Source organism: Fusarium solani (assembly GCF_023522795.1).
Source record: "Fusarium solani strain SB1 chromosome Unknown bctg00000017, whole genome shotgun sequence".
In the NCBI taxonomy this organism is placed as follows: domain Eukaryota; kingdom Fungi; phylum Ascomycota; class Sordariomycetes; order Hypocreales; family Nectriaceae; genus Fusarium; species Fusarium solani.
The window spans coordinates 1,427-28,396 of NW_027072140.1; the positions used below are offsets into that span (position 1 = coordinate 1,427).

General features: G+C 51.2%; 7 protein-coding genes across 7 annotated transcripts; 4 read left to right on the forward strand and 3 right to left on the reverse strand.

Moving 5' to 3' along the window:
- Window positions 1–2,207: 2,207 nt before the first annotated feature.
- Window positions 2,208–3,191, reverse strand: MRS44_018719 (uncharacterized protein; the record flags this gene model as incomplete). Its single annotated transcript, XM_046281743.2, has 1 exon — window positions 2,208–3,191. One exon carries the CDS (start codon window positions 3,189–3,191, stop codon window positions 2,208–2,210), a length of 984 nt encoding a protein of 327 aa, XP_046124507.2.
- Window positions 3,192–7,488: 4,297 nt separating this feature from the next.
- Window positions 7,489–8,517, forward strand: MRS44_018720 (uncharacterized protein; the record flags this gene model as incomplete). Its single annotated transcript, XM_065615230.1, has 2 exons — window positions 7,489–7,524; window positions 7,690–8,517. The coding sequence occupies 2 exons, from the start codon at window positions 7,489–7,491 to the stop codon at window positions 8,515–8,517; spliced, it is 864 nt and encodes a 287-aa protein (XP_065471302.1).
- A 1,413-nt stretch (window positions 8,518–9,930) lies between these two features.
- On the forward strand, window positions 9,931–10,845 carry MRS44_018721 (uncharacterized protein; the record flags this gene model as incomplete). Its single annotated transcript, XM_065615231.1, has 3 exons — window positions 9,931–10,111; window positions 10,224–10,690; window positions 10,762–10,845. The coding sequence occupies 3 exons, from the start codon at window positions 9,931–9,933 to the stop codon at window positions 10,843–10,845; spliced, it is 732 nt and encodes a 243-aa protein (XP_065471303.1).
- A 1,468-nt stretch (window positions 10,846–12,313) lies between these two features.
- Window positions 12,314–13,251, forward strand: MRS44_018722 (uncharacterized protein; the record flags this gene model as incomplete). Its single annotated transcript, XM_065615232.1, has 2 exons — window positions 12,314–12,382; window positions 12,508–13,251. 2 exons carry the CDS (start codon window positions 12,314–12,316, stop codon window positions 13,249–13,251), a joined length of 813 nt encoding a protein of 270 aa, XP_065471304.1.
- Window positions 13,252–15,294: 2,043 nt separating this feature from the next.
- Window positions 15,295–15,741, forward strand: MRS44_018723 (uncharacterized protein; the record flags this gene model as incomplete). Its single annotated transcript, XM_065615233.1, has 1 exon — window positions 15,295–15,741. The coding sequence occupies one exon, from the start codon at window positions 15,295–15,297 to the stop codon at window positions 15,739–15,741; it is 447 nt and encodes a 148-aa protein (XP_065471305.1).
- A 703-nt stretch (window positions 15,742–16,444) lies between these two features.
- MRS44_018724 (uncharacterized protein) lies at window positions 16,445–17,643 on the reverse strand (the record flags this gene model as incomplete). Its single annotated transcript, XM_065615234.1, has 2 exons — window positions 16,445–17,115; window positions 17,238–17,643. 2 exons carry the CDS (start codon window positions 17,641–17,643, stop codon window positions 16,445–16,447), a joined length of 1,077 nt encoding a protein of 358 aa, XP_065471306.1.
- A 5,500-nt stretch (window positions 17,644–23,143) lies between these two features.
- On the reverse strand, window positions 23,144–26,872 carry MRS44_018725 (uncharacterized protein; the record flags this gene model as incomplete). Its single annotated transcript, XM_065615235.1, has 3 exons — window positions 23,144–26,367; window positions 26,442–26,684; window positions 26,737–26,872. The coding sequence occupies 3 exons, from the start codon at window positions 26,870–26,872 to the stop codon at window positions 23,144–23,146; spliced, it is 3,603 nt and encodes a 1,200-aa protein (XP_065471307.1).
- Window positions 26,873–26,970: the final 98 nt, after the last annotated feature.

The following is a 26,970-nucleotide window of genomic DNA, read 5'->3' on the forward strand; positions in this document are numbered from 1 at the left end:
GGCTATTGCAAATGAAATGGCGATTTAGATGTTAGCCACTGAGGGACTGCCTTGCCTTAATATACCTCTCTTGCTTCCGTCCTTGTCAGCTACCGAGGAGCGGGAGGCGTCCGTACTCGGACGATTACCAGCAGTGAACCACTCCTGATTGAAAAATAGACAATGAAGCTCAACTCTGACAGCCATTACGAACCACCGCGGCCTTGTAATATCCAAGAATGGATTTTTAACATTGATGAGTATGAAATATGATTTTCTTTTTAGTCTCTTTGCCTATTAGGCTTCTAAGTTGATCTGTGGAAGCCTTTTGAGCAAGATATCTAGAAGTGAGTCCCGTTGGAATGACTATGAGTCCTCCATATTTGCAACTGGCCATGTGAGCCATTTCGCCGGTACACTCTGAGCCCCAATCCCCCAAAGCTCGCTTGAGATGCTATCGCGGTGTGATGTTTGCCAGCGCCCCAACAAAAACCGGCCTTGGATGTCCCCGTAACAACTTTCCAGTTTTGACGCGCCGCCAATCAACGCCCGATCTGGATTCACTGGGGGCTTATTTTTGGGCGCTACCGCCGTAGAGAAACACCAGTTGCCGTATCCCGCTCTGCAATACAGAAATATCCTTGGACATAGCATGAAGTCTCCCGGAAATGGACAAACTTCTTCCAATAAGGCCGAAAATGGACTTCGCCCCTGCGGTGCATCTCACATATCTGTAAGCAAGCCAGCGCCTGCCGTCCCAGGACGCTTTACGTCTTTATTAATTGGCTAAATCACTTTCTAGTTCCGGAGATGAGGCTGCTTTTACGTCGCTGCCTGGACTTGCTTTTTACCACAAAGGAAAAGGGTAGGAATACCCCGGATTTATCAACAAAAGAAGAATCACAAATTGGGTCTGAACTCAGCCAATCGGATCTGAGAGGAGGAATTGATCCGCAACGCTCGGATACGTACGGGCCCGTTGAATCTCGCTTATGCCCCACACCTTCAGCGTCTACAACCGAAGCAGACAATGTAGCCTTGTGTTCAATCGAGACTGAACTTGTAGCTCGCCATTGTCGATTCCGGTATTGGTGGAAACCAAAACCCACTTACTTCGAGCGGTCAAGAGCACCGTCTCCAGAGGATTTGAGCTTCTAAAAGCCAGGAGAGTGCTGAACGGACCGATTTTGAAAACCGCCTGCTTATCCTAATGTTGTAACTACGCACGGCCCACTCAATTTAGGCCGTCTTGCTATCCCTTAAGCAGGCAAGGAGCTCTAGCTAAGTCACTCCGGGGGGTTCAGACCAATCATATTTATTGGTCTAAGAGATACCTCGATTATCGCTACATCCTGCCTCGGGGTAAGTACTCATGGCATAGTGTTTTAACAGGTGAGAGCGTTCTTACCGCATAACCCAGTTACCCCGATAACACTGGGGCGAAGTACGGACCGGAGCCCCTTGCCAGCTTAAGGGATGATCCCAATATCTCCAAGCCGTAGCGTCCTACCAGCCCAATTCCACTCTCGCGTTGATACTTTTGCCGTTCAAAGTTCGTTGTTCATTGTTCCAGACGAAATCGTGGCGTGTGATGATGGGGTAATGGGAAGGTAGGAAGGTATACAACCACCTTTTCAATATATCAACTCTGGGCGAGTGCGCAATCGTTGGCAACCTCATGTAACATAGGCCAGTCTTGGCCTTCTCTCGCAATTCAAGTTTCGCTTTTTTCTGTTCATTGCATATAATTCTTTACCGCCAAGAAATATGAATTGTTTCCTTTGGCCTCTATTGATATGAATGAGGGTTGGGGAAGAAGATTCAGTCAAAACCCTGCACGCTCTTCTCGAAGTGTTGAGTCTGCAAATACTTGAGAGGACAGTAGTCCTTGACATGATGACCGAACCAAGTCAAATGAATTCAACGCCGGCGAGATCATGGAAAATTCTTGCGACCAGAATGTGAACAAAAGCATCTGCTCACTACAAAGGTGCTGCACCAATTCGGTGGGCTCGTTGAGCAAATCAATTACCCCAAAGGCGACTTGGCGTTGTCGTATGGAACGTGTGATTTAGTATATAGCTATATAGGATTAACAGTTCTAACAGTTCTAACCTAGCTTCCAATCACCCTTCTTCTATTCAAAGTTTCTATAACACCGGTACCTCCCTAGGGCCTCCTGCATTATCCATCGCAGTAATAGTCCAGCCATTCCCGGCCTCGACTCGTCAGTCAGAAGGCCAGGGAATTCCATGTATTTCTGAACGGATTTGAGGGCCAGAAGCGTCATCCATGCATCGGAAACGGATGATAAATGTGTATTCGTCCGACTGCAGCTCTCCGTCATCGATTGCCTCAGACATGGATTGCTCTCCAGTGTTCAAGCACACGTAGGGCATGGTGGCTCGGACTTTGTCCTTCCTACAGCCGAACAACTCAGGTTGTCCTCCTGGTGTGACCTTGCTGCAAGCATTGTTGCCACCGACTGAACAGTGCCGTCCCCCCATAACATCGCCTAGATGTCTAGCATCATCTTGCAGAGGGCATAAATCGACCCGGGGAGTGACGTCGTGTTTTTCGCCACAGAGTTGAGGAAAGTGCGCCCAGACAATCTCGATGTGGCTCCCATTTAGGCTGCTGCGCTTCCACTGAGGTGACCAGAGTCCTCGCTCATCGATTTTTGTACCGCCCGGTGGCGGAATGACATTGCTGTCTGTCAAAACCATGTCCGTCTCGCGGAGCTTTTTGATCCCCGCACCGTAGGTCGTGGTTCCATCCCTCAACACCAAGTACGTGGCATATCCAGAGCTCATAAGCCTTTGTTGTCTCCCTCGATGAACTTCACGAGAAACCCTGACGGCCAGCCAAATCCGCAAAGGCTTCTCGTCTTCAAAGCTCTCACCCCCAAAGCTCTTCCAGTAGCGTAAAGGGCTCCTAAGCCTCGTCATCAGACGTGGTACATCAGAGCCAACAAGGAAAACGGCATGGCCCTTCGAAGCCATCATGTTGATCCATTGTTCATGCCCAGGGATGTCTCTGATGGGCTTGATATACTTTTCCGATGCTTTGGAGTCTTCTTTTTCGGGCAGGTTGACGAGAGCAAGAACATACGCGGCTTCGGAGGCCGACAATTGCGATAGAATTTCGTCGAGGATATGAGGGCATGAGTAACATATTGTATGGAACGAAGAGCGATTCGGTCGTAACGTCATGTTCATATAGTGTACAGATAAGACCTGGCTTAAAAGGAGTAATGATGAACCGATTGATTGAGACGGGACACTCGTTCGAAGCCAAGTGTCCCATAAGCTATATATGTTCCCATGACGACTTACCCTTGCCATTAGTAATATCTTATCAAGACAACGTGTATGGATGTTTTCTTGGGGAAACCATAGGGTGAGGCTCAGGGGAAGGTTGGTTTTCTCTCGATCGCCATGTCTCACGATGATCCTTCTACGCAAGTTTTGAGGTATTGATATGATAGCACTAAACTAGGTAACATAGTTAGATTTTTCGTATCATGGAAATAACCGTAAGAGGCTATCGTTATGCGATATCGCACTCTGGCAGGCGACCGTCTTGATTTTGGGATCAAGATGCCCTCTTACAGGTGAAGGGAAAATCACGGGTTGGTTTCAACCGGAGTGCTACGCCCCAGCCACAGGCGCCCCAAATAGCTTCCGTCGCAATCTCTTCATCTGAGTCATTTCCGCGTACCCTTGAATCTCAAGAAGAAGATCATGTCCAGCTTCTGCAGAAATCTTGTCTCATTTGAAGATCTGAGAATGCCGTTGTGGATCCTGAGGGAGATGAGGGATATGCAGATGAATTGGTTCTGCATTGCCTCGACGGTCTCACGGCCGTAGCCGTCAAGTGTCACCAGATCACCATCATTTCAGTCAAGTATCACGTTTTCAATCTCCCGGATAGTATGTTGTAAGCTAGCCTTTGGTCTTGTAGCCCGGGAGTTTATTTGGCGATTTCTTCATTTTCCGTGCCGAAATAGGGCTTCTCAGTCAAGCTATCCACCACGTTCATCGTGGCTCTTTCATCCCCACAGCTCTCTCATAAACGGGACGGCCCTTCCCTTCTTATCCGCGATGGTTAACTCGACGTAGAGGACCATCTGCAACTGCCAAAAGTCAGTCCGTGGCGTCTTTTCCAACGTTCTCCCCAAATGCCTGGCATCCGGGCGAACCTGAGATTGACAAGATACAGACAGTATCTGTGAGGATCTAGCACGGGCTGGATACCGTCATCTGTGGCACCTATTCAGTCCTCCCTGGGGCGCCAATAGAACGGGGCGACTACCTAGACATTGCCTTCTCTGCTTCGGCGCATGTATTATGCATTGAGTGAAAAAAGTTCGCTCCAAGTCTCCTCTTCATCCTACCGAAACTTTACTTTCTCCATTTTTAAGCATTAACGTCCCCTGCGAGCACGACCCCGGCAACTAAAGCTAGATGCAACACCTAAGCCTCCCAACTGCCCAAGAACCAATTCACTCGGTTCATACACGAACACGGACCGTTCAACTCACCAATCAGGGTTGCTTTTGGGCGCCTCGACCATGGCAATCATCAATCTGTCATTGGTTGAGCCACGGCCAATAGAGTAGAGTGGGTCTTTTGGAAAGAGAGGCAAGAGCGAGGCTTTGTTTTGTGTTCTTGACCTAGAAATGCGACCGGCACATAGCGTGCAGGTTGCCACGAGTCCTGTTCTGATCCTCCCGCATTATCTCCCTCTTCATGTTTTGCTCTGCCGACTCAACTTCCATCTGGTGGCGTTCCTCGGTGTTGTCAAATAGAGGACACTTGCCAGTGATACCAAAGTGGTTGTAATCGCAGGTTGTGGAACATACATAACATTGCATGTTGCCGCAACTTTTGAGGGGGCATTTCATCCTGTTGCACCCGTCCGACTTGACAAAGGGGGTTTGACCTGTGTCCGTCATTCTTTAGTTATAGATATGCCAAAAAGAGGGATGGTTCACACATTTGTTGCATTTCCGGATGAGGGCCATTGACTTGGCCTCCTCCACCCTCTGCGCATCGGTTGCGCTTTTCTGGCCTCGGCAGGCTGGCGATCAATTCAATTCAATCACACATCTGGTGGACAAAAGATCAACAAGTGAACCGTGCGAGCGCGCAAGTGCCATAGAATTGACCGTGCCATCCATGCTTCAACTCAATCGATGTCCTAGATTGAATTGATCGCCAGCCTGGGCCTCGGACAACACCAGCACAACCCCATGGTTCATGGCTTTTGTCGTGGCATATACGGCAGCTGATGATTTCGCATGCAGGATCCTGGCAATAGAAGTTCACACTCGACTCAATAGGGGGTAGATGGCAGCGAAGCCGCAAAATGGACACTGACTTAGAGGCTCAACACCATCCCTGGCAAGGAGTTCCTTGACTTCTTTGGCCTCAATCCGGTCTAGTGCCTTCTGAAGAGTATCGTCAATGAACTACTTCCGCTGCTGTTGTGAGAATCCAGCACCGCAGGGTTCGATGGACATGCAACGAATCTCATGCTGCGCTCTCCCGACGACAGCTTCGGCATTGCGACAAGCACACTGCACGCAAAACCACTTGGTAAAGTCAACCAGCACGCCAAATAGAATCAAGAATAGCACTCAGCATCACTTACGTGGCTTTTCTCGGCATTGCAGCGTGTCATGCCAGATCGGGGAAAGCTCCCGAAGCAGCATTCACACTCGGCCGAGTTTTCGTCACTCCGGGGGCCGGGACTGGTGCGCTGCTTAGACCCCGTAGTTGCCAGGTCAGCAATTCTACTCCGCAGCCGCTCCCTTCGCTCCTCTCTAAGAGCTTGAAGCGTAATGTTCATCTCTCTCCTGATGGCATCGTTGAGCCTTATATCCATCAGGCAGGTTTCAGTTTCCCTGCTGGTGTTCGCGGCAGTGCACTTCACAGCCCATGGCGGATCGTCGACGTCCCAATAGTTGACCATGTCGCTCAGCTCGAGGTAAGATCTCCTGAGGTCGTATTTGTTTGTGTCTAGCGCTTTTTGGATGTCTTCGGGAGGCAAGAAATGAAATTCCAAGCTGATCAAGTTCTCTCTGGCGTGAGGTTAGCGCCCGTGGCTGCGGGAACAGAAGCTCAGGGGTTACTGAGATGGCTTCTTCGTAAATCCAAGATGCTCACATATACTTTTGTTCAACTCTTGTCGAGCTATGCATGTGCTGGCCCTCGTGTTTCCGTTTAGTACCCATTCTCGATGGGGCTGTAAGCCGGAAAAAATGTCGATTATTTCTTTCTCCTTGATTGAGGCACAAAAAGTGGCAACAGAGTGATATGCGAGGAAAGACTTGGGGTTTCAGAGACTGCACCAGGAGACACTATTTATAACATAGCCCTTATCCTGCTTGAGCTTTCGGATGAGACAGGGTGGCGCCAAGACGAGGCATAATCCCGAGTACCGAGTACCACACCTTCCTGAGACCTGCCCCAGACCGATGTAGAAGGTACAAACCCAAGCACGAGGCGTACACGTTCCTGGAGGCTCACGGGATGACGTGGCCCCCGAGATACGTCCACAGGACCCGACCGTTCCTAGATGAACCCGGTAGCGCAGTTCGAGCGGATACTGGGGTGAGCTCATACCCACAGTATTAGTGAGTTCTGGGCATAGCAATCGAGAAATTAAAGAGTTCGTTCGCATATCATACCGCACAATCACTGCTCTCCTCTCGCTCTTGTACGGCACACGACCTCTCTCGTTTTTCCCCAAAAGGGAGCTTCCACCCGAAGTCTTGCCTGAGGCGGATCCGATTTAAACGCAGAACGCGGTGTAGTTCAACCACCCCCTCTCTCCTGGGCATCCCCTACCGTCCTGCTAGGAAACGCTTTCTACTAAACGGTAAGGTCGGCCCTTCGATGAGGGAAGTGTCTTGGCCACCAAATAAAGCATGCATACTATGGACGAGGGTTTGACGAGTGTTTACGAGTCACCAGAACGCACAGCAGCTATCACGGGAACAAGGTGCAGCCCACCCTTTCTCCTCCTTCAACGACAGTGTCTCCAAGGATTTGCTTAAGGCGCAAAAGAAGCTTACGTGCCATGAAAGCCCGGACATTGAAAATGAAATCGGGCATCGAGAGGGCTCCACCGCCCGCCTCCCTTGGCTTGGCACGCTTCCCGTTACTGCTATCAAGTAGCGTATCTGACTTGTCCATCCGGATTTCACCCCCAAAACACACACATACACACGGTGTCCACTCTGCAAGGCGCTGTGGGGGGACAACGTAAACCTCTGACGAGGGCGTCGAGTCCACGTTCGGGCAGCTACCAGGAGTGGAAAATCCTGCTTCGGCGGCCAAAGACATAACAGGATACCTTGATCGTCTATTTAATCACCTGAGGCCAAGGGCAATCTTTGCCTTCTCTATACTCGGCCAGGTCCATACTTTACCTCCTTTACATCGCTGCCTTTTACCCGAGATAGCGGGCCATCACGACAACACCCTCTTCATCGAATTCAATATGGCCAACCAGCATCAAAGTCTTACTGCTGAGGAAGTTTTCAGCTCGAATGGTCACCAACGGCAAGACATCATTGCCGGGAAGCTTTCATGGCTGATACGCGACGAATATCTAGAGGACATCATCCAGCATAGAGAGTATATGGAGGCATGTCCGAGCATCAAGCGCATTTCCATCATGACTTTTACTGATCAATACTAGAATGAAACTCTGCCCAATACTTCTCTCATTGACACGCAGCCCCATATCCAATGGTTCATGAGGCCGTACCTCATCGACTTCCTCGTCGAGGCCCATGCTGCCTTCAATCTCCTTCCCGAGACGCTCTTTCTCGCAGTCAATCTCCTTGACCGGTACTGCTCGAAGCGACAGGTGTATAAGGAGCTTTACCAGCTGGTCGGATGCACCGCACTCCTCATTTCCGCCAAGTACAGCGATAAGAAGCGCCACGTCCCCAAAATCCACGAGCTCAATACCATGTGCTGCGAACTGTACAACGTCAGCATGTTTATCCGGATGGAGTGGCATGTGCTCGATACCCTTGAGTGGGTCATTGGGCACCCGACTGCCGACTCTTTCTCACAACAATTGGTGGAGGAAGAAGGAGAGGACCAAGAGGTTGAGCACATGGCCGCCTACCTACGCGAGATCGCCCTCTACCACCGCGATTTCGTTTCAACGAAGCCTTCCATTATGGCCCAAACCTCCCTCGCCCTTGCACGAACTATCCTTGGTCGGGCCGAAGTCAGTGACGGAGAACGGGATCAACCCGATTATCTAAAGCTGTCGGACCACCTCCATAACCCTCCACCCACTCTAGTCCTCAAGTACTCGACTATCCACTTTTCCTGGGCGTCACAGAAGCTTGTCAAGTTCGTAGCTGAGCAAGCTGCCATCACCTGCCGAGCGATGAATCCTACCATGCCTCATATCGAGCACACCAACAAGTATGCAAGCGACGTCAATAGTCCGCCCCAAGAGGGCCACGTGGAAGGCCGAGACTATGTTAGATACCCCACTCCTCCTTAATACATGGCAAACAGCACGTTCAGTATAAGACAGAAATGGCGTAGCAGCTCATACCGGTATGGGGAGCATTCAGGACAATATTTTACGTCAAGTTCCAGTCAAATTAGATACAGTTATCGTCCCTCTGAATATTAGTTTTGTTTTCGCTGTGTGTAGTTGTAAGTCAATTCGTTGCCAGGTTCAAGCCGAAACCAATGTGAGCACCCATTCAAGTTGTCAGAGGGATTTCACACCTCTATGCGGCGAGGCACAACGGCAAGTATGCTGAATGACGCAGATCTTAGAGAGCTGGCTCCAGGTGTTTGCGAGGGTGCGTAAGGACAGGCTTTCACTGCCCAGCGAGTCACGCTATGAGGCTCTCGTTGCTCGAGTTCACAAGCCGTTCTTTCCATCTCTTCCCACCGTGCTCCCTGCTTGAACAGTCATGTAGAGGTTCCATCAGGCATGAGTGGTTACTAGGGCATTTTGGTCAAATCCTTGGCACACTTGACCGTGGTCTTTCCGGCTCAACGATTACTATAGCTCGAACTCATTTTCCAGTCTTGTGGAGCATGGGAGGCCTCGCCTTTGACAGTTCGACGGAATGACAGCGGAATACTGGGGAATTTTCAGCAACAATACAGCAGGCACCAAGAGACAGCGCTCGTATCCATGAAGCAGATGGCTGCCCTGTTGCAGGGCTGAATTGAAGGAGTAGGCTCAGTCGTAAATTACACACAATGACGTGGTCGCGAATACACCTCCCTGATCCTCTTGCTCCGCGTACGGATCCCCCACGGCGTAAAAGGGCATATGGAGAGCACAAAATGGAGAGTGGGTGAGAACGTTCAACTTTAGGCGCCCGGCGCCCAGTCAGAGAGAGTGGCGGTGGAAGCCTTCATCAGAATGCGGGAAGAGACGGGCGTGGGGTGCAAGGCAGACCGCACATGGCGAGGAAAGATGGCTTGAGACATGGACCATAGGCCATCACCAAGCGCTGGATACGCCCTCAATCCTCCCGCGGCCTGGTGGTTCACCCCTCGTCACTCCCGTGCTGGCCTTTCCTACGCCTAACGTTGGGAATATTTAATCTACAGTGTCTGCTCCTCACCTACCGTCCGCTCTCCATCTATTACCGATTCAATTACCAGCTCAGGTCTTCATAGCCTTGGTTTGCTTTTACGCTTTCAAACTCTTAAAATACCACCGCCTCTCCTCGAACAATTCGTCCTTCCACCACATCCATCCATTCTTGCCTGTCAATTGCGTCCATATCAGAGCCAGACCGACAGAAGGGGGCGAGCAGAGGTTCGACTTATCGTCCCAACCGTGCCTGGGCTATCTAGAGCTTCGTCGCTGACAAGAGCGATATCGAATCCCGCGACGCCTCTCTACTTCAACTCCCACTATCAACCAACGTCCACCTTGCCCAAAATGTCTACCTTCATGCCACAACCCGCTTACTCACACGTGGCAGCACCTTCTCTTCCAAGACAATTCTCGCGTGCCAGAAGTGCTTTCAGCGCTTTTGCCAAACCCGATGAGGACTGGATCAAGATTTCTGACCTTGCCGAGCGCCGACGGATACAGAACCGCATTGCTCAGCGCAGCTACCGTATGTTACTCCGCTTGGCGACCCCAAGAACCTGGCTTCCACCCGGCTAGACTCCCGATGACTTCTACAAATCTGATTCTCAACAAAAGCTGACGCCCATGACCTCCTGTAGGGAAGAAGCTCAAGCAGCGTCGCGTGGATCTTGAGCAGAACTCGAAACGATCCTCCAAATCCGGAACGCCTCAACCTTCTACCGCCGCCAAGCCTGTCGTCTCTCAAGGCCAGTTCATTCCCTCAATGGAGCCAACTGACGGTTTTTTCCCCGGGATCTATGGCCCTCGAGCCCGCTCCGACAGCCCCCCTCAGTTCACTTACTCGACTTATTCTACTTCCGACGAGGTCTTCCTGGCTCCATTCGGCTCCGCTCAGTCCTATTCGATAATGGCCACCGCTGGTGCCTATCACAGCTGCCCCCTAACTTCCACCGTCCCTATGATGCTTACCTCGGCGATGCACGCTAGCGCCGCAACCAAGTGGGAGCCCTCCAGCGATGACGAGCTGGCCACTGACATGATTTATGGCTACATGCCTCCTATGGATTTTAATATGCTCAGCCCCTGCGACCAGCCAAAGCCACACGTAAGTTACCTACGCCGGTCCAAACCTCCTCCGAGATAGTTCAAGATCTATGTTTCTAATGAAGTTTGCAGATTTCTAACTCTTCCGACTACTTAGCCAACTACTCAAAGGCCGGTTACGAATATCCTACCATGTCTGTGTCAAAACCAAATTAGCCTGGCCCAGCTCATCCCCAGAGGGAGACTGAAGACTATATCCGCCATTTTCACCTGAATACAACCAAGGCGAAGACGATGACCAAGACATAGTTTGCTATCGATCATGAGCACGGCCAAATGTAATCAACGGAGTACGGGATTGTTTTAAGTGAATAGATACGCGGCGGTGGTGTTGGGCAGATGTTATCGAGCCATGGGAGGAATTAGATGACGAAGGTGCAACATACTGTATGGATGACGCGCCATCCGAGTTCTAAAGTTACAATTGATCGATTGCAAAACTGCGAGCCAGTGAATTAACCAGAAGATCCTAGGTTCTGGCTTTACTCGGACTGCCTGACGAATGCTATCCGACAGGGCATTGGTCCTAAGGCACTCATGAACCTGGCGCTCGTAAAACACGATGCAGGTGCAACTGTCTAACTGCTATATTAATCCTCAGTCTTGGTGAGAGGCCGAATGAGACAACCACAGTGGTTGGGTTTGCTGGGTACCAAATCTCTTTTTTCGGTACCAAATATTTCAGACTGTTCTGCCTTGATATGCACGAAGAGGAAGCAGCATCAGCTGACACTAGCACAGAGGAAGGCCATTCATTGTCTGAGAAGTGACGGCAAAGAAATGGGTCTTGTGGATCATCCTCCGACGCCTCTACTGGTTAGGCCGAACTTGATGGAGCTAATTAAAAAAAAAAAAAATCCATTGGCGACCTCACGCAGTCAAGAGGGGCAGAGTGTGTATAGTTTGGCCGCAACAGGTCACCTGTCGCTGCGGTCTTATACGTAAACGTGTTAGACCGTAGCGTCAGAGAGGGCCCGTACGCGCTCCCCTGTAGGGAGGCAAGTGCCTGTATATTGTAGTAGTGCTATATACAGAGGGAAGGCGGGAGGGTGAAAGTCGAGTCTTGACTGCGTGAGATGACGAGATACCTGCCGAGGCGAGCAATTGACTCCCCGTAAGGCCGTTACAGGAGAGAAGAAATCCCTCAGGAACCCCTCCGAGTCGGGAAGTCTATTCTGTAGTGTGGTCATCACGTGAGGCAACCCCAATAAAACTACTCCCAAAAAAAAAAAAGGAAAAAAGTTTTTGCAGGGGGAAAGTTGCGCCGCCGCCCCCTAACTTTAGGACCAAGTCTCGACGTCCTAGGTAAGAGTTCAAAAAATCTTAGATAGAATCACAAACTCTTATGCCGATGATGATAGCAGCAATCGTCTCAATTTTATCGAGTGCATCCAGCAACTCTGCACAGTTTTACAACACGCCGCGGCCAAATTCTAACTCAGGGAGAAACCCCAAGCGCTACTGGTCCGCGTACGGCCTGGTCACCTGAGTGCCGCCACAACACAGCCTGAGTTGTTGGCTCATCACCGCTTTGAGACACGTCACGATCATTATCCACGCAATCCAAGTTTCGGCGACGCCGTGAAACAAGAGGCGTGTGATAAGGCAGGGCGAACATGCAACTATGTTACCGCAACAGAAGAAGCCTGAGGACGTTGTCGATAGCGTTCTCAGACGCGCCGAGTTAGCCAAGGTAAGTCCGACAGCGCAACTCGGCCCACCCCACCCCCACTGACTTGGTCTGGATCTGGTGATGGCCCCAAAGAGATCGTGCTGACTCGTCTTTGTCTCTACGGGAAGATTGCTCGCCGGCTGCAGAATCGTCTCGCCCTTGCCCAGTTTAAAACCGACCATGGATGCGAAGACCTTTCCTTCGGCGCTATAGAGCTGGCATACAGGGGCGAGATACGGCAAAGACATTTGACCGAATACGACCTCCTTTCCCGCTCTGCTGCGTTCACTGCCCAGCTTCCGCACCCTTCTGCCCTCCCAAGCCCGCCGCACGAGGCGGACCCGTGCTCGCAGGCCAATGGGCACGCCAATGCGCGGAAGCGCGCTCTTTGCCCATCGTTTGTCGAAGATAGCCCATGTAATCCCAGCAAACGACCCTGCCCATCCCCCACTACTGTGACAACCTTCAACGACCAGTCACGGAAGCATAGTGAAGATAGTGAAGCGCGTTCTCAGCCATCGATCGTCGACCAAACCTATCGCGGACGTATCGCCTCAGTGGTCCAATATATCGGTAATCCCCCATTTAGCCCGACCGTTCCTGAAAGGGACGACGACTTATCAACTGCCCGACTTTTCCACGCCACTAATCTGCGACCGTCACTCATGCCAAGGTTCCCGTCTACTGCCTTACAGGAAACAAATAATCCAGACCCGGTTCCGTCAGTCAGCCCACTCGGCAGCGGCAATCTCGTCCCTGCCACTCCAGCATCACACTTTGACTGGGCAGATTTCATCAATGTCACACCTAATAGTCCAGCTCAGAATGATGGGAAGACCATGTCGTCTATCCACTCAAAGCTGCCTCCTGTAACCGTCAGGAAGCCTTAAAAGGCCGAGGTCACGATAGCTGGATTTGCCCAGCTATCCTTCACAAGGGAAAAAAAGAATGAAAAAAAAAAAAAAAAAAAAAGATGGCGGAGGATCGATACGTTTTACGATCCTTCGCCATTCATCAAGCAAGATCCGCGGGCGCTGTACGGGAGCTCATACTTGGAGGTTCAATATGCTGAAATGAACATCAGGCGGCTGATGCCAGCCATGGTCAACATCGTCAGCGGTCGAACTAGCGGCACAGGAACATTGCCACGAAGGGCTCTGACAGGAGGCAATAATTAGAGAAGCACATAGAATACCGAGCACGCAAAGAGTCGAAGGCTGATGAAGAAGATGAGTACATTGACAAAGCTGGTTGCTGGGTAATATGACAGGTGTCACGGTCGCTGTCAAGATCAGGTCGCTCATTCAATAGTGTGACACCGATAGGGCCTATCCGAGCCGGATAGAGACTATCCGAAGGATCAAACACACAGAAGTCTCAGTTCTGGCAACAGACTTTAACTATAAAAGACTAACATTTAGACCCTCATTAGATAGAAAATAAAGAGTCATCCCCAAATTCGATCTTGGCAAGAACTTCAACTACGGAAGCAGAATACTCAGCTCTTTTGTCTTCTTTCATTCTTCCCTTCTTTCTTCCCCTTTGCGCCGTAAATACGAGAAACGGAACGGAAAAGGTGCCGGGGGGCCAAAATAGTTTCTCCAAGATTAGGACGAAACCGTCTGCGGAGAACATTGGCGTACTAAGGCCGTCGTAAAATCAAGAGCCTGATGTGTCTCCCAAGAAAAATATATAGATCAACAACTTCCCAACGCGATGACAGCTAGACAATACGGTTTTTGAGTTTACGAACCCCTAACCCCATCTTCCTTGCCGATCGACCATGATGAAATCTAAAGGGCATTCAGCGCATGGTGCTACAAATAGCAGCAAATATAGGCCATCTAAAGGCTCTTTGTCTAATGCAGCACGGGTTGGAATTATTATCGCCGCAGTCATCTTTAGTCTGCTGTTAATCACATTCTGCTATTATGCGGTCAAAGGTTAGTCGACAACCCGTCGGAAGGTTTTTGAATTCCGATATAACATGGCAATTCGGTGCTGAGACAATAGCATAGAGCGGCGCCGTGCACGTAACGAACAAGACACCTTCAGTTGGCACAAAGTGATTCGTAAGACGTTACGTGCTGCCATCTGTCTTTGGGTGTTTCTCCCGGTTTATGCCGCGCAGAAACGACGCAAAGCAGCCAAGATTGGGTCATGACAAAGTAAGCTCTGAAAGAAGTCCGAGTGCTCTCATTTCCCACACTTTCCCATGCAATTGTCTAAATAGAGGGAAAACAGCAAAGAGTCTGGGGAGAGGGCTTTCTAAGTTGCTCTTGAGAGTATCTTCATCCAACGCCTGGCTTTTATGGGATCGATTATAACTGTAGTACTGTCCATAGTTGGTAAAGAAGTGACAACTACACCACTCAAATCCTACCATGAAGCACGTGGGAACAAAAGGCACCATCTAATACAATATTATACAATTCGTTGCACGATGGGTAGATGGAATCCCTCCGGGTCTGGATGCGTACGCCTCAAGCTTCGTTTGATCTCTGTGGTGACCGATTATCATTAATCTTTTGTTCGGCAGGTCTTCAGGGCTGGAATGGAGTTGGCCCTTGTTGTGGTCCACATAGGTATGTCGGACCCGAACTTCACGCTGATAGTGTGGCTATGTGTTGTTTCATTCCCAGATACTCTACTGTACAAGCCTCATTCCAAACAGACTATCTAGAGATAAGCGCGCCGAATATTATTCGGAAGGGAGATCGGACGGCTCAGAAATACCGATTTTTACGGCCAAATAGCGGCCTTGCGATCTCGGATTCTCTGCTTATATTGTCCAATTCCCGCCTATTCCACGTCTAAAGTATGATAAAATCCTAAATAGTGGCCCGCCTGGAGAATAAAAGAACCCACAGAGCTGCCATTGGCAAGTGGTCAGGTCTGCACAGTAAATCCTTGCGAATCTGCCATTGCTCGACATGTCAACACTTGCTGATTCCTCTGAGCCATCCGCGCCACGCCTGCTTAGCGTTCAAGGCCGACTTAGGACTCTGCAAGAGTCGCTCAGCTCGCTTAGCAACGATTGGGAAAATGCTCGATCGGTAAACGACTTTATGTTGATTACATGCTCACGAAACAAAGCCGCAACTCGTCTCGTATCGGAATCGGTGCTACTTGAGCGAAGAGACACGATAGCAGAAACCATAGCCCTCATGGAGGATCTTGGTTTTCGTTTGTTCTCCGTTCAACAACTGGCGTATGATATGGAATGGGAGGGGGGCAGCGAAGATCAAACCACCCAGAAGCTTGACAGCCAATTCGATGAAATATCGGACATGATGGCGCGAGTGAAAAAAAACGCCGAATCGCTGCATATTGGGACAAATGCCATGATCGAAAAACTAGCCGAGTGGATGAAGCCATAGCAGTATTACATCGTTTCTTAGGCATCGAACTGGAAAGTACTGAAGCAGATGGATGGAAGCATTTCAACATTAGCGGCCCAAGGCAGGGTAGGACGTTTCGTGCCAAAGGGGTTGTAATCATACCTTGTGGATGATTATTACTTATACTAGAGATCTTGGATTATTTGGTAATAGATCTAGGAGTCAAGTATCTCATCCAGACTTAGTATGCCTATGATAGCCTCATGGTGAGAGAAAGCTCTCATTTCGCAAATCGCCAGAAGAAAAATAACCAGCCCCTGATCCAGCTGCTTGTACCATCGATGTTTAGTGATTCTAAGGATTATTTTCCACCCCGTATTAAGCCGTCGTAAACCGTATTTACCGTGCTACCTTTGTCATTAAAGATCGCTATCGGGGCCAACCCTAGGCCTGGCCGGTCGGTTCGCCCGGTTGGTCTTTGAAAACGGCCATGCAGGGACAGTTTTTGCAGCCTCATTTTCCCTTATTGTTATCAAAACACGTCTATACAATGATCAGAAGTCTCGAGGCTTTCAAAATACGGTCACATGGTTGGCCATTCTGCCGCGTTCTAGGTAAACTTTCCGCGCTTTTCATCAAAAGAGATTATCTTGTGGTGGTTGTAACTAAGTTACTCTGCAATACCCTAGCGCGTGGCTTGTACCTTATGGTCGATATTGGGGGTCGCCTCGGCAAAGTATCTCTACCTACTGACGATGCCAAAACGGAGCAACTCATGTCGCGAATCCGTCATTCTCGGGTGTGGAGACATCTGGATCATCTCGCCCATATGGCACCATCGCAAATCCTTGATTTGTGACAAAGTAGGCACATAGTGCTCACAGGCATCAAACTCGATCAAGAACGAGTCACTGTCTTGGGCAGAGCGAAAAGTCCATTCCTCCCCGTTGTCAGACGCTGTTATAAACCAAAATCCGCGAGTGACGTATTTTTCCACGGCATCTTCCGCCTTTCGATGGACAGCTTCAGGAACTTGCCAACGAAATGCGCGCTTCCCTGATGCAAGACGGTAATACAGATGTATGGCTATATGCTTGCTCAGCATGCACTGCACGTGGCTTCCGTAGAAAGACAAAATGCTCCCAAACACCGTCTGCGATAAGCCATCGGTGATGGAGGTCATTCGATGATCGATTGTTCCGACCACTAACTGGACGGACACCGCACTTCCGTTCCGATGGGCCGTGCCAGAGAGAACCTTTGACGCGACGTTCTCGGGATATACATGGGTGATCTCTTCGTGCGGCGGCAGGAAAGTTACACGGCCGCCCTCCCGTATGAAGATGGGAATGAGATCCTCCATCCAGCCGACCGAGCCATTCTCGCGAACGTGTATTGTCATATCCCTTAACGCTGGGTACATGTAGCGGACGCTATTGATCACTATCCGCTGCTCCATCGACCATGAACTTTTGTTAAAGAATGCCTCGTAGGCGATAGAAACGATCTGGTTCTGGTTCAAAACCACTTCTGACTTCTCTCTCTCAACTTTCGGGCGGCCGACTCAAGGCTGGATTCAAATGTCACACCCGACTTCTCCAGGGCATTCTTGACTGCTATGATCGATGGCAGTATAGGGGGCACATAGAAATCCCAATCGGAATCGTTTGTGGAAGACCCCGGAACAAAGTATTCCAGAGCTCTAGATCCGGAAAGCACTGCACCGTGTCTTGCCATTACCTCCAATAACTCGGTGCTGTCGGCAAAAGGGCCCGTGCTTTGGAGGTATCGAGACGGATCGATGCGTTCAGCCAGAACCGGTAAAAGGTCATGTGTTGCGCGCTTCAGGGATACAACGTCTGCGATTGGCAAGAGACCAGCGAGGTGCAGGATAGTCTCGTTCGGTAGCAGCTCGAAGAGTCCCGTTGGTGTCTCTATCATTATGATTGAACGGCAAAGCGGAACAGGTTCGTTACAACAAGGACCTAGAACCGTTGGCACCCGGTCGTTCCCTATGACACTTGTGTCAGGTAATACGGTTTTCCCAAACTCGGAATTGACTGAAATCCAACGAGACTCGGGCTTGTGTAAGCTCCCATGACATGCTTTTCAGATCTGAGCCTAGTCGCTTTATAGGGGTTGTTCCTCGCTCCGGATGGGGCATTCGGATTTGGCCGGGACTCAAAATGGCAATTACGTGCCTCTACTGAAGCGGACTAAATAGTATCAGAGTCCAAGATCTGCCGTATAACCTTCAACAGATCAGCCCCTAACAAACCACCCCACCTGCGGAATGAAGGAAGGATGGCTCAAACTGAGAGTGGGTGCGTGATACGCAGGTGGCGACCAAGTTGCCGACAAGTGGTGGCCAAGAACGGTCAGCACGACCGAGGGCAAGGCGTTGTGGAATGAACTTGCGACAAGTCGGGTCAATATTGAGACGTCTGACGAAGAGCAGAGCAACTTGTTATAACTAACTTGTTGCTTTTCTGTCTTTTTATCCTACACACGTACATTAGTCAACTTCATCACTAATAGACAGACGACTCGATTGATAATAGGCTGTAATTGGCGCGTCCAACCAACTGTGGCCTGTGAATATGATGCTCTCCGACTACCATCTGCGTCGTCCCAATGTCCTCGGAAAATGCCCCGCCGACTCGAGGCGAGCCTGCTGCCGACCGTCAATTCTCCACCTGGCCATGACAAGGTTTCTTTTCCCCTTTGGAATTCGATCTTTTCTTCCGAGACTGCCGAACTTACCAACAACAATAATACATTCATACATCTATGCCTAGCTCGCCTCAAAGCCCTAGTCTCATCACACCCTTGCGATGATCTTAAAGTCCATCGCTTAGCTCGCTATAAAATATTTGATATGGTCAAGATGCAGTCGCAAAGCATCCGTAGATTGAGGCACCAACATAGATATACTTGATGACCTATTCAAAGCACGCAAGGAGGCAACGTCGCGCGCAAAATAGCTAGACTACAGGTCCCCATCCAAAGGCGATGGATGAGACACCATTCTGAGTTGTGCCAAAGGACCGAAACAAGACTGCGTCTTATTTGTCCCAGTGTAGTCTAGACCATGCGAGCGACCTATTCATGCCTGCATCGCTCCTTTTTAATAACCTCGAATGCCCTACCCAGAGCAACTCATCCTCAATGTCTTTTTGGCATACTATATCTAACGCAGCTTACTGTTACTTCGCCAAGGCATCGCCCACCAACGGACTAGCAACCAAACATTCCTACATGAGGGCCGACACCAACGCAATGAGCCCTCACACTTCTGACGTGCCGGGGGGTGGGGGAGGGAGGGGTACTAAGAGCATCTCTTCGCACAGAGGGAAAAGTAGAAGAGACAAGAACGAGTCATCGCAGACGTCAGTCGACCGTATATGGACGAGATTCTCTCAACGGGAGTTTAGTCAAGTCGTTAACGTCATTCCTTCCGACTCGGACCCGGGCGCCCTCAATATTTGTCAGTCGAACAAGTTGCTACAAGATGATTATGCCTGAGCCGCCGTAAAATGTCGAAGAAAAGTCGAAAAGACTGTTGACGAATGCAAGCGTGTCAATATGCGGTAGCGTGACCTAACTTGGGATCTGGTCAGTTCGCCTTCTCCCCCGGCTCACCAACGATGACTGGCCTTACTCTAGGACTGGGACTTGAAACACTAGAAAGGAGATTGTCTGAATGGTTTATGTGAAGAAAATTACGACTTGAGCGCCGTGTCTCTGTCAAGCTCGGAGGACAAAGTACCCAAGGCCGTCAAGCGAGTCCACGAGATATTCGAGCAGCCCACGTTCATGGAACGCATCCAGGGTGGCGACATTACGCAGGGCAACTTGAGCGACTGCTCCTAACGGTTGAGGATAACATTCTGTTGGAAGAAGTACGGACGAAGCGGATTGTGTAGGTAGTGAATACACTCAATTTCGAAGAGCATGGTCTTTGGTAAGCGTGTTGCCGTCTGACTACGAGAATATATCGACGTCCTGCAGGTCAGCGTAGCTACTCGGCATGAGATTCCTAGTCAAATCAGGAGCTGCCAATCAATTTGTCATTTCGTCAGCCAACCCACCCAAAAACCCCAAGTCCACTCCTTGTCGATGTCGTCGATCTTGAACTTTACGTTCGGTGGCACGCTGCTCTACAAAACCGCCCAGTGATTTCCAGACACAACTTTCTCGACGCATCAGGGATGTATGCATGTATATTTTGACGCCTCAAGAATGATTCTGGGTCGTTTTGGTCTAGGGTTGCTATCACGCTTGTCTTGAAGGAAGGGAATACCTGTGAGCGCATCAAAGAGTCAGGTATGCGGAGTAATAAGCCCAGCAAGAACGGTAGTAATTGTGAGATGTATGATGAGGAATCCGACCAAGCCTACTTCGAACGAAACTGTGGCAAGTTCCAAGGGTATCGAGTGGGAATGTCAATCAGAGAACCCTTATCCCAGGGCAGGGCTCACGACTTCGACCTAGCGGTTTGTGTCTGTGCTATCTCGAGGCGGTGAGACAGAAATGTCCAGCCCGGTTGTACTCCAGGCAGCAGCCGTAGCTGCAGAAGGAAGAAAATCTCTGGGCAGTGCATAACTGCAGAGGTCGGTCACGCAGCATGAAGCTACGGAAGACAAGGAGTGATTGAGGCCCTGTATGTTGAGGGCCTGAGAGGGCCCAAGTGGTCGAGTAGCTGGCGGCTGCTGGTGTTGTATGGGCAGCCGGGGCTGCCGAGGTCGGTCGTACGGGAAGTCGAGGGCACGGGGCCGAGAGTGTCTAAGGCTCGCAAAGCCGGAAAGTCGAGGCTCAAAGAAGCCGGAAATACTACATAGGAAAGAGCGCCTAAAGGCGATGCCAAGAGCTCGCGAAGCTTAGTGTCGTTGGGAACAGGCGTCACAGAGAAAGGTCAACTCTCTGAATCCCTCTCTTTTGGCATCTGTTAGAGTCCCGTTAGCTCTACAACTGCGCTTGCTGCCATTTTGGCCTGCAAATATTTTCGCCCTAGCAGAATGCTAACAGCGGGTGCCAAGGGAAAATGTTAACAGGAGAGAGTTGGGCAGCAGGTCGGGTGTAGAGTAATCGAACCAGGGGGGAGAACGACAGAACATTTCCTTAAACTGCTAGCGTTGCAATACTTCAAATATCAATCGATTCGTACTTACGTTAGTCTCTTTCATCGAATCTGACTTAGCCTCGCATTCTGTGCTATCCCATGAGTGCCCACAAGACTGCAAACCGTATCTTGCCCCAGTGTTATGTCATTAGCCATCAGCTGCTTCTCCTGGTCGCATGACTGCTAAGGCCTTAACATCGCGATACTTCGTTCTCAGGCGGATAATAGAGAGTAACGAAGTATCGTCGCCACTGGGAGTTTTGATTGGCCTCAACCCCCCGTCGTGACCTGGTTGCAGTCTTGTGGGCACTCATGGGATAGGACCGAATACTGAATGGCGGGGCCCAGCGCAAAGCCGAAGCCTCTCGGATCAATGCTCATCCGCGGCACCCCACCTCGTCAACGATGTCAGCGAGCTGGCCTCCGATTTCCCGCTTTTCTCTTTCTCTAACCTCTCTATCTACGCTTGTCGACTAGCCTCTATAGACACCAGCAACTCTCGAATAACGTAATCTTACCTGTTGTGGCCGGCTTGGAGGTTTGTGTCGCCTTGATACGCATCCTGTTATGGGGGGTTGAGATCATGTAAGAAAACCCCGCTTTGTGCCACCACCTGAATCGATTGTTTATTTGGACTCGATAGCTTCTAGGCTTCAGCCCAGGTATATCCATAACCGCTGCAAAGTGTTGAAGAGGATGACTCACAATAGGCGAAGCAATCTAAGGCCATCACAGTCAGGACAGTGGCTGTGCAGACCAACGGGATGCAGAAACAGGAAAAACAGAAAAAACAGCAACGAGCTGACTCACGGATCAAGAGAATCACTCAGCAGCGTAAGCGTCGGTTGCAACTAAACAACGAACTCTACAAAGTGGGTGTTTTGAAGGGCACAAGTCAGCCACCGCCCCAAGGCGATCCCAGCAGACATGTTTACATATATTTTGTAAACAGTAGCAGATACTGCCTGCAGGATGGCAGCCGAAGGGAAGTCTGTTGGGAGAACGTCGAATTTAGAAAAGGATATGCGGCTAGGAATCTGGAAGAATTGGCGGTCCTGGTGATTGGAAAGATAGTGAACCGGACTGAAAAGGAGTACATTCGAGGTGAAGTATAAGTCATCATCTTCGGCCACCTAGGTAGCGGGTAGATGGAGACAGATGTGTTTGTGATTAGTGATAGCCAGCAAACGTCACCAAGCTATGCGGCAAAGCCAGTCCAGTCAGCGCCCGCGTAATATTATGTAAATTATTTCTGGAAACGGATGGCCTTTGACTTGTCTCCAGCCAAGGGCTTGTTAGCAGCGGAAGTTTTACTTCCCAAGGCACAAACTCTAGACTTTCGCCCGTGGGCGGCATGTGGAAGCATGTCTCGCTCGTGGTCTTCCTTCCTATGTCGTTTCATATGTTGGCCGACTTCGAACTAGCTATTGCCGGCCCTGGAAGAGAAGAAGCACTGACATGCGACTCTCGCGATCCACGGTAGTTTGGGAGTAAACTGGACATCCTATCGTTGATGATCCTGCATTGTCTGGGTTGATGAACATCGAGGCCGCACACTTCAGTCAATTCAGCCTTGCTGCAGCAGGGCAAGCACGGGTTCGGTCGTTGGTGGATGCTACTTACTACTATTTCAACCTGGTCTGATTTCATAGTGCTTTGGGGACTTTCTGTAATATTCGAGCCAACCTGACTCGGCGGTGGCTCAGGATTGGGAACCGGTTGTTACGCGGCATGCATCATTTACCCGACTGCTGGAGAGATCAGTGTGGCTAGTCAAAGCAAATCCATGGCGTCAAAGGAGGAATGGCGATCAGCAGGTCAACAGCGGTCGACATCATCCTTGCGTCTCTATACAAACACAAGGCAGTCGCATCGGTCACAGTTCTCACGCATGCCCTCTTCATGAAACGACATCTAGGCGATACTAAATTGGGTAAATTGGCAACTACCTCCGCTTTCCTAACCAAGAGCCCCTTTTCCTAATCAGTGACTCTTCCAGAGGGTCATCGCCGGACGGAAGGGCCCCCCAAATAAGCGAGTACCCTTGGCCAAGCCTGAGCTTCAGCGTAAAGTCTCGGGCTCTTTCCCTACAATGGCATCACCTTGATGCCGCTCTTTCGCTGCATCTTCCCGTTTGTCACGCTGCTGATCGTCATGGCTGCCGTCGAAGAGCTGCCAGCCTTGCGGCCGGAGTCGGTACACTTCCGCTTTGCCACTCCACCCGTCCAGTTCTTGCCGGCCCGTTTCTTACTCCCCGAACATTGCACGTTACCTTCACCGCTCCCGTCGGACATCCTCGGCCATTTGACTAGCCTGCTGTCAGTCGCCCCGTCTTCCGATACTTGAATCGACAACATCAGCTTCCGCTGTCCTGAGAGAAACAGGCGGTGTCGCTCCGAGTTTCAGGTACTGGATTGCCATGCCGTGATTCCCAACGTGGTTGTTCTCATCGAATACCTTCTCGGCGGACAGTTTGTCGATAACTCGGATGAGCTCATGCTTCTTAAGGCTCTTTGCCATGCCATACCAGTTGTCCGAGAGATGAGCCGCATGGGGCGGGTACTTCTTCCCCATCAGGATGTCGGCGCATTGCACCGCTGTAATCCGGCCCTGTGCCTGGACGACGCGGATGGCAGCAAGCGCGTGCTCGGAGAAGTCCTGCTGCTCAAAGATCAAGCCCGCCTTGCAGTTGTCGCACGTCTTGCGACACTGTCCCGCGATGAATTCCTCGCCGAAATACCGAAGAATCTCAGCGCGCCGGCAATCAGACCTGTTGTCGCAGAACGCTGTGACACGGTTCAGCATAGACATCTGCCGCTCCTTCTGTTCCTTGCTCCCTTCGCCGTCGGCGATCAGCTTCTTCAGAACCCTTATATCCCCCTTGCCGTAGAAGAGAATGCAGTCCGACGGGTTGCCGTCTCGACCTGCGCGACCAGTCTCCTGGTAGTATCCTTCCAAGCTCTTTGGAAGTCCATGATGCATGACGAATCTCACATCCGGCTTGTCTATGCCCATACCGAACGCAACAGTAGCAACGACAACCTTGACTTGACCCCTTTGCCAGCCATCCTGCACCTCCACCTTTTCCCGAGGGTCCACGTGAGCATGGTAATGCCTGGCCATTATCCCCTGTTTCGTCAAGCTCTCCGCAACCTTTTCTGCATTCTTCCGAGAGATGGTGTAAACAATCCCGCTCTGATTCCGGTATTGCAGTCTGATCAGCGAGGCAATGCTGTCTATCGTCTTATCGTTTGTCGTCTTTGGGCGAACTTCGTAATACAGGTTTGGGCGATTGAAGCTCTGCGAAAACGTTTGGCACCTGTCCATCCCGAGATTGTGCCTAATGTCGGCGATGACATTCTGTGTTGCCGTCGCTGTGAGAGCCATGACCGGCACGCCAGGGTATCTCTGGCGGACCTGGCCCAGCGCCTTGTAGTCTGGTCGGAAATCGTGGCCCCATTGACTGATGCAGTGGGCCTCATCAATGACGATGCGCGCAAGCTTGCCTCTGCCATGCAGAGTTTGCATCCCACTGTTGAAAGCAGTGCTCTTGCTCACCATCTCGGGCGTAACATACAGGAGCTCAACATAATTCTCCGGGCTTCCCTCCTCGAACGCAGCCATCACTTGCCTCCTGTATTCGGCAGAGCACTCGCCATGGAACGCGACAGCCTGAATGCCCAGTCTTTTCATGTGGTCGACCTGATCCTGCATCAAGCTGAGCAGCGGCGACACCACTACGGTGACACCCTGAGTCTTGCCAGTCTTGACAATAGCCGGTAATTGATAGCACAGGGACTTGCCGCCACCCGTTGGCATCAGCACGAAGGCATCTTTACCCCCCAATGTGGCATTGATCGCCTCAAGCTGATTATGACGGAACTCTTCCATTCCGAACCGGTCTTTGAGCATCCTTCGGACTTCAGGTGACCATGGGTGTTTCATCAGGTCAGCGGGGATTGATCCTGGCGTCACCGAAGGCAGTGGCTTCCTTGACGTGGCTCGAGACTCTGCAACAGCTCCGCCGTTGGTAAATGTCTCCGACCCCGAGGAGGCTTCTCCAAAGTCTTGCGAGACGGGAGCATGGGTCTGACGAGCCTCGTAATCTTGTGCAAAAGCAAGCATCTCCTCGTCGTCGTTAAATTCGCCGAATTCAACGTCGTCGGGGAGGTGATGTATCGCCTGAGGCCTTGCCTGACTATCTGGTACCAGGTTGCTGGCAGCTCTGGGCGCCGGCTGGGGCTGAGGTTCATCCAGATCGGAGAAGCCGTCATCATCAGCATCCAGCCCTCCTGCATCCACAAGCATGGAGTTCACCGCCGAGGGCGTCGTTGCCGGCTCTGGCCGGCATGGTGCACCCGTCTCTCTTGCCGGTATGGCATCCTTCGACGCCACAGATGCGGACACGGTGACGCAGTTCTGAAGCATGTGCTGACCGCCCATCACGACCGATGGTGCAGGAGGGGTGCCGGAGGTTGGTTTCCGAAAGGTCTCAAGGAAGCCAGCTACGTCCAGCCCACTACCATCGATTGTTTCGACAAGGCCCTGTTCCACCGCATGGATTTCATCAGTGAGGTCGTCGAGTCGAACCTCGTCCCCATCTGTGTCAAGGCCTTGGACGTAGGCCTGGGTAATGGTTTGGGCAAGCTCTTCACGATCCCTACAAAGCGCCCTGTACTCATCCGCCGTCGCAGCGAGATCCCTGATGGCCTTCTGTTGTCGTAACAATCGCTTCTTTTCCGCCTTGATCTCGCTTCTTTTTTCCTTCGGCCAGCGTTCGCTCATCGCTTTCATGAACTTTGCACCGTTTTGCTCAATGAGCTTGTCCATCAACTCACTCCATCTGGTCAAGGCCGACGGTTGCGAGCTCAGCTGATACAGAAGAGCCGGCACTCGACTCGACTGGGAAGGAGGTTTACGGGGACGCTCGGCGGACGAACCCCCGGGGGTCGCCTCGGTGGTCTGCGAGCTGCCGCTTGTCGCCACGGCGTGCGCTCTGGAAGCCGCATTTGCAGGACATGTTTGGCATTGTGAGGGTGAAGCAACGTCTGCCAGGGCCCGAGGCACGGGTGTCGGCGCTATGTGCGTACCCGATCCTGTTGTGCTAGTCGTGGGGATCTCCAAGAGAGCGATTGAACTATTGTCAGGAGGCGCCATCAAAAACTTGTCGCGGGGCTCGGGAATGAACGGTTCATCCCCGCCATCTGTGAGCGATCGAGTCTGATGAACGGCGTCGGAAGCTTCCGATCTTGCATCAGACCTTTCCAAAGAGCTTGACGCTTTCTTTGGGGAAGGTCGAGTGCCAGTGATGGGCACCGTCTCCTGCTGGTATTGTCGCTCGCGGGCAAACTGACCGTGCACACGTCTTGACGGCGATGCTATGGCATCTGAGTCCTCCTCGCTGACGGGTAGAATTTCGGCCGAAAGAGGATGTTTGCTTTCATCGCGGGTTCGGTGTGTTTCTGTGCGGCACGATCCGCCGCCTCTTCCACATTTTCCAGATTGACCTCGAGGGCTCGGAGCAGGGGGGAGGTACCGAGAAGCTGATAGATGTCTGGAAAGTCGCCCGAATCGCTCGATTCTTTCACGCCACTCCCTTTGCCCCGCCCGTCTTTACCGCTCGACGCAGCTGGCTTTGGTCGAGATGCGCAATCTTTGCACCAGAGTTTCCCATCGCTGCCGAACGGTAGCGAGCCCGAGGAGGCAATGGTATGATCAGGAAGGTCCAGGTACGCCACACCGTCGGCGTTGAGGTCGCCGGACTCGGGGCTTCTCGCGCGAAGCAGTCGGGTCTGGGTCTGGGTCTGGGTCTGAGTCGGGGTCGGGGTCGGGGTCGGGGTCGGATTCTTGGGTGAGGCGCCTTGCGCATGTGTCTTGCCAAGATCCGACCTCGATGTGCCTGGAGCACTTACCGAGATTGGCGCGTTGGGTAGGAGTATCTTGTCGGGCTGAGCGATCAGCGGCGATGGAGATAGGAGCGAGAAACTGCTGGGATCTTGAAACAAGACGAGGCTTCCTAGATTTCGAACTCGACACCAGTCGGGTCATGGTGTGTCGCCCTCCGATATCACCTCGTCTGTATCTCGAAAGCCGGCGCCGAGCTCGCCTGGTCCATTGGACGTGGTCGACGCGTCGTCACTCGAGCG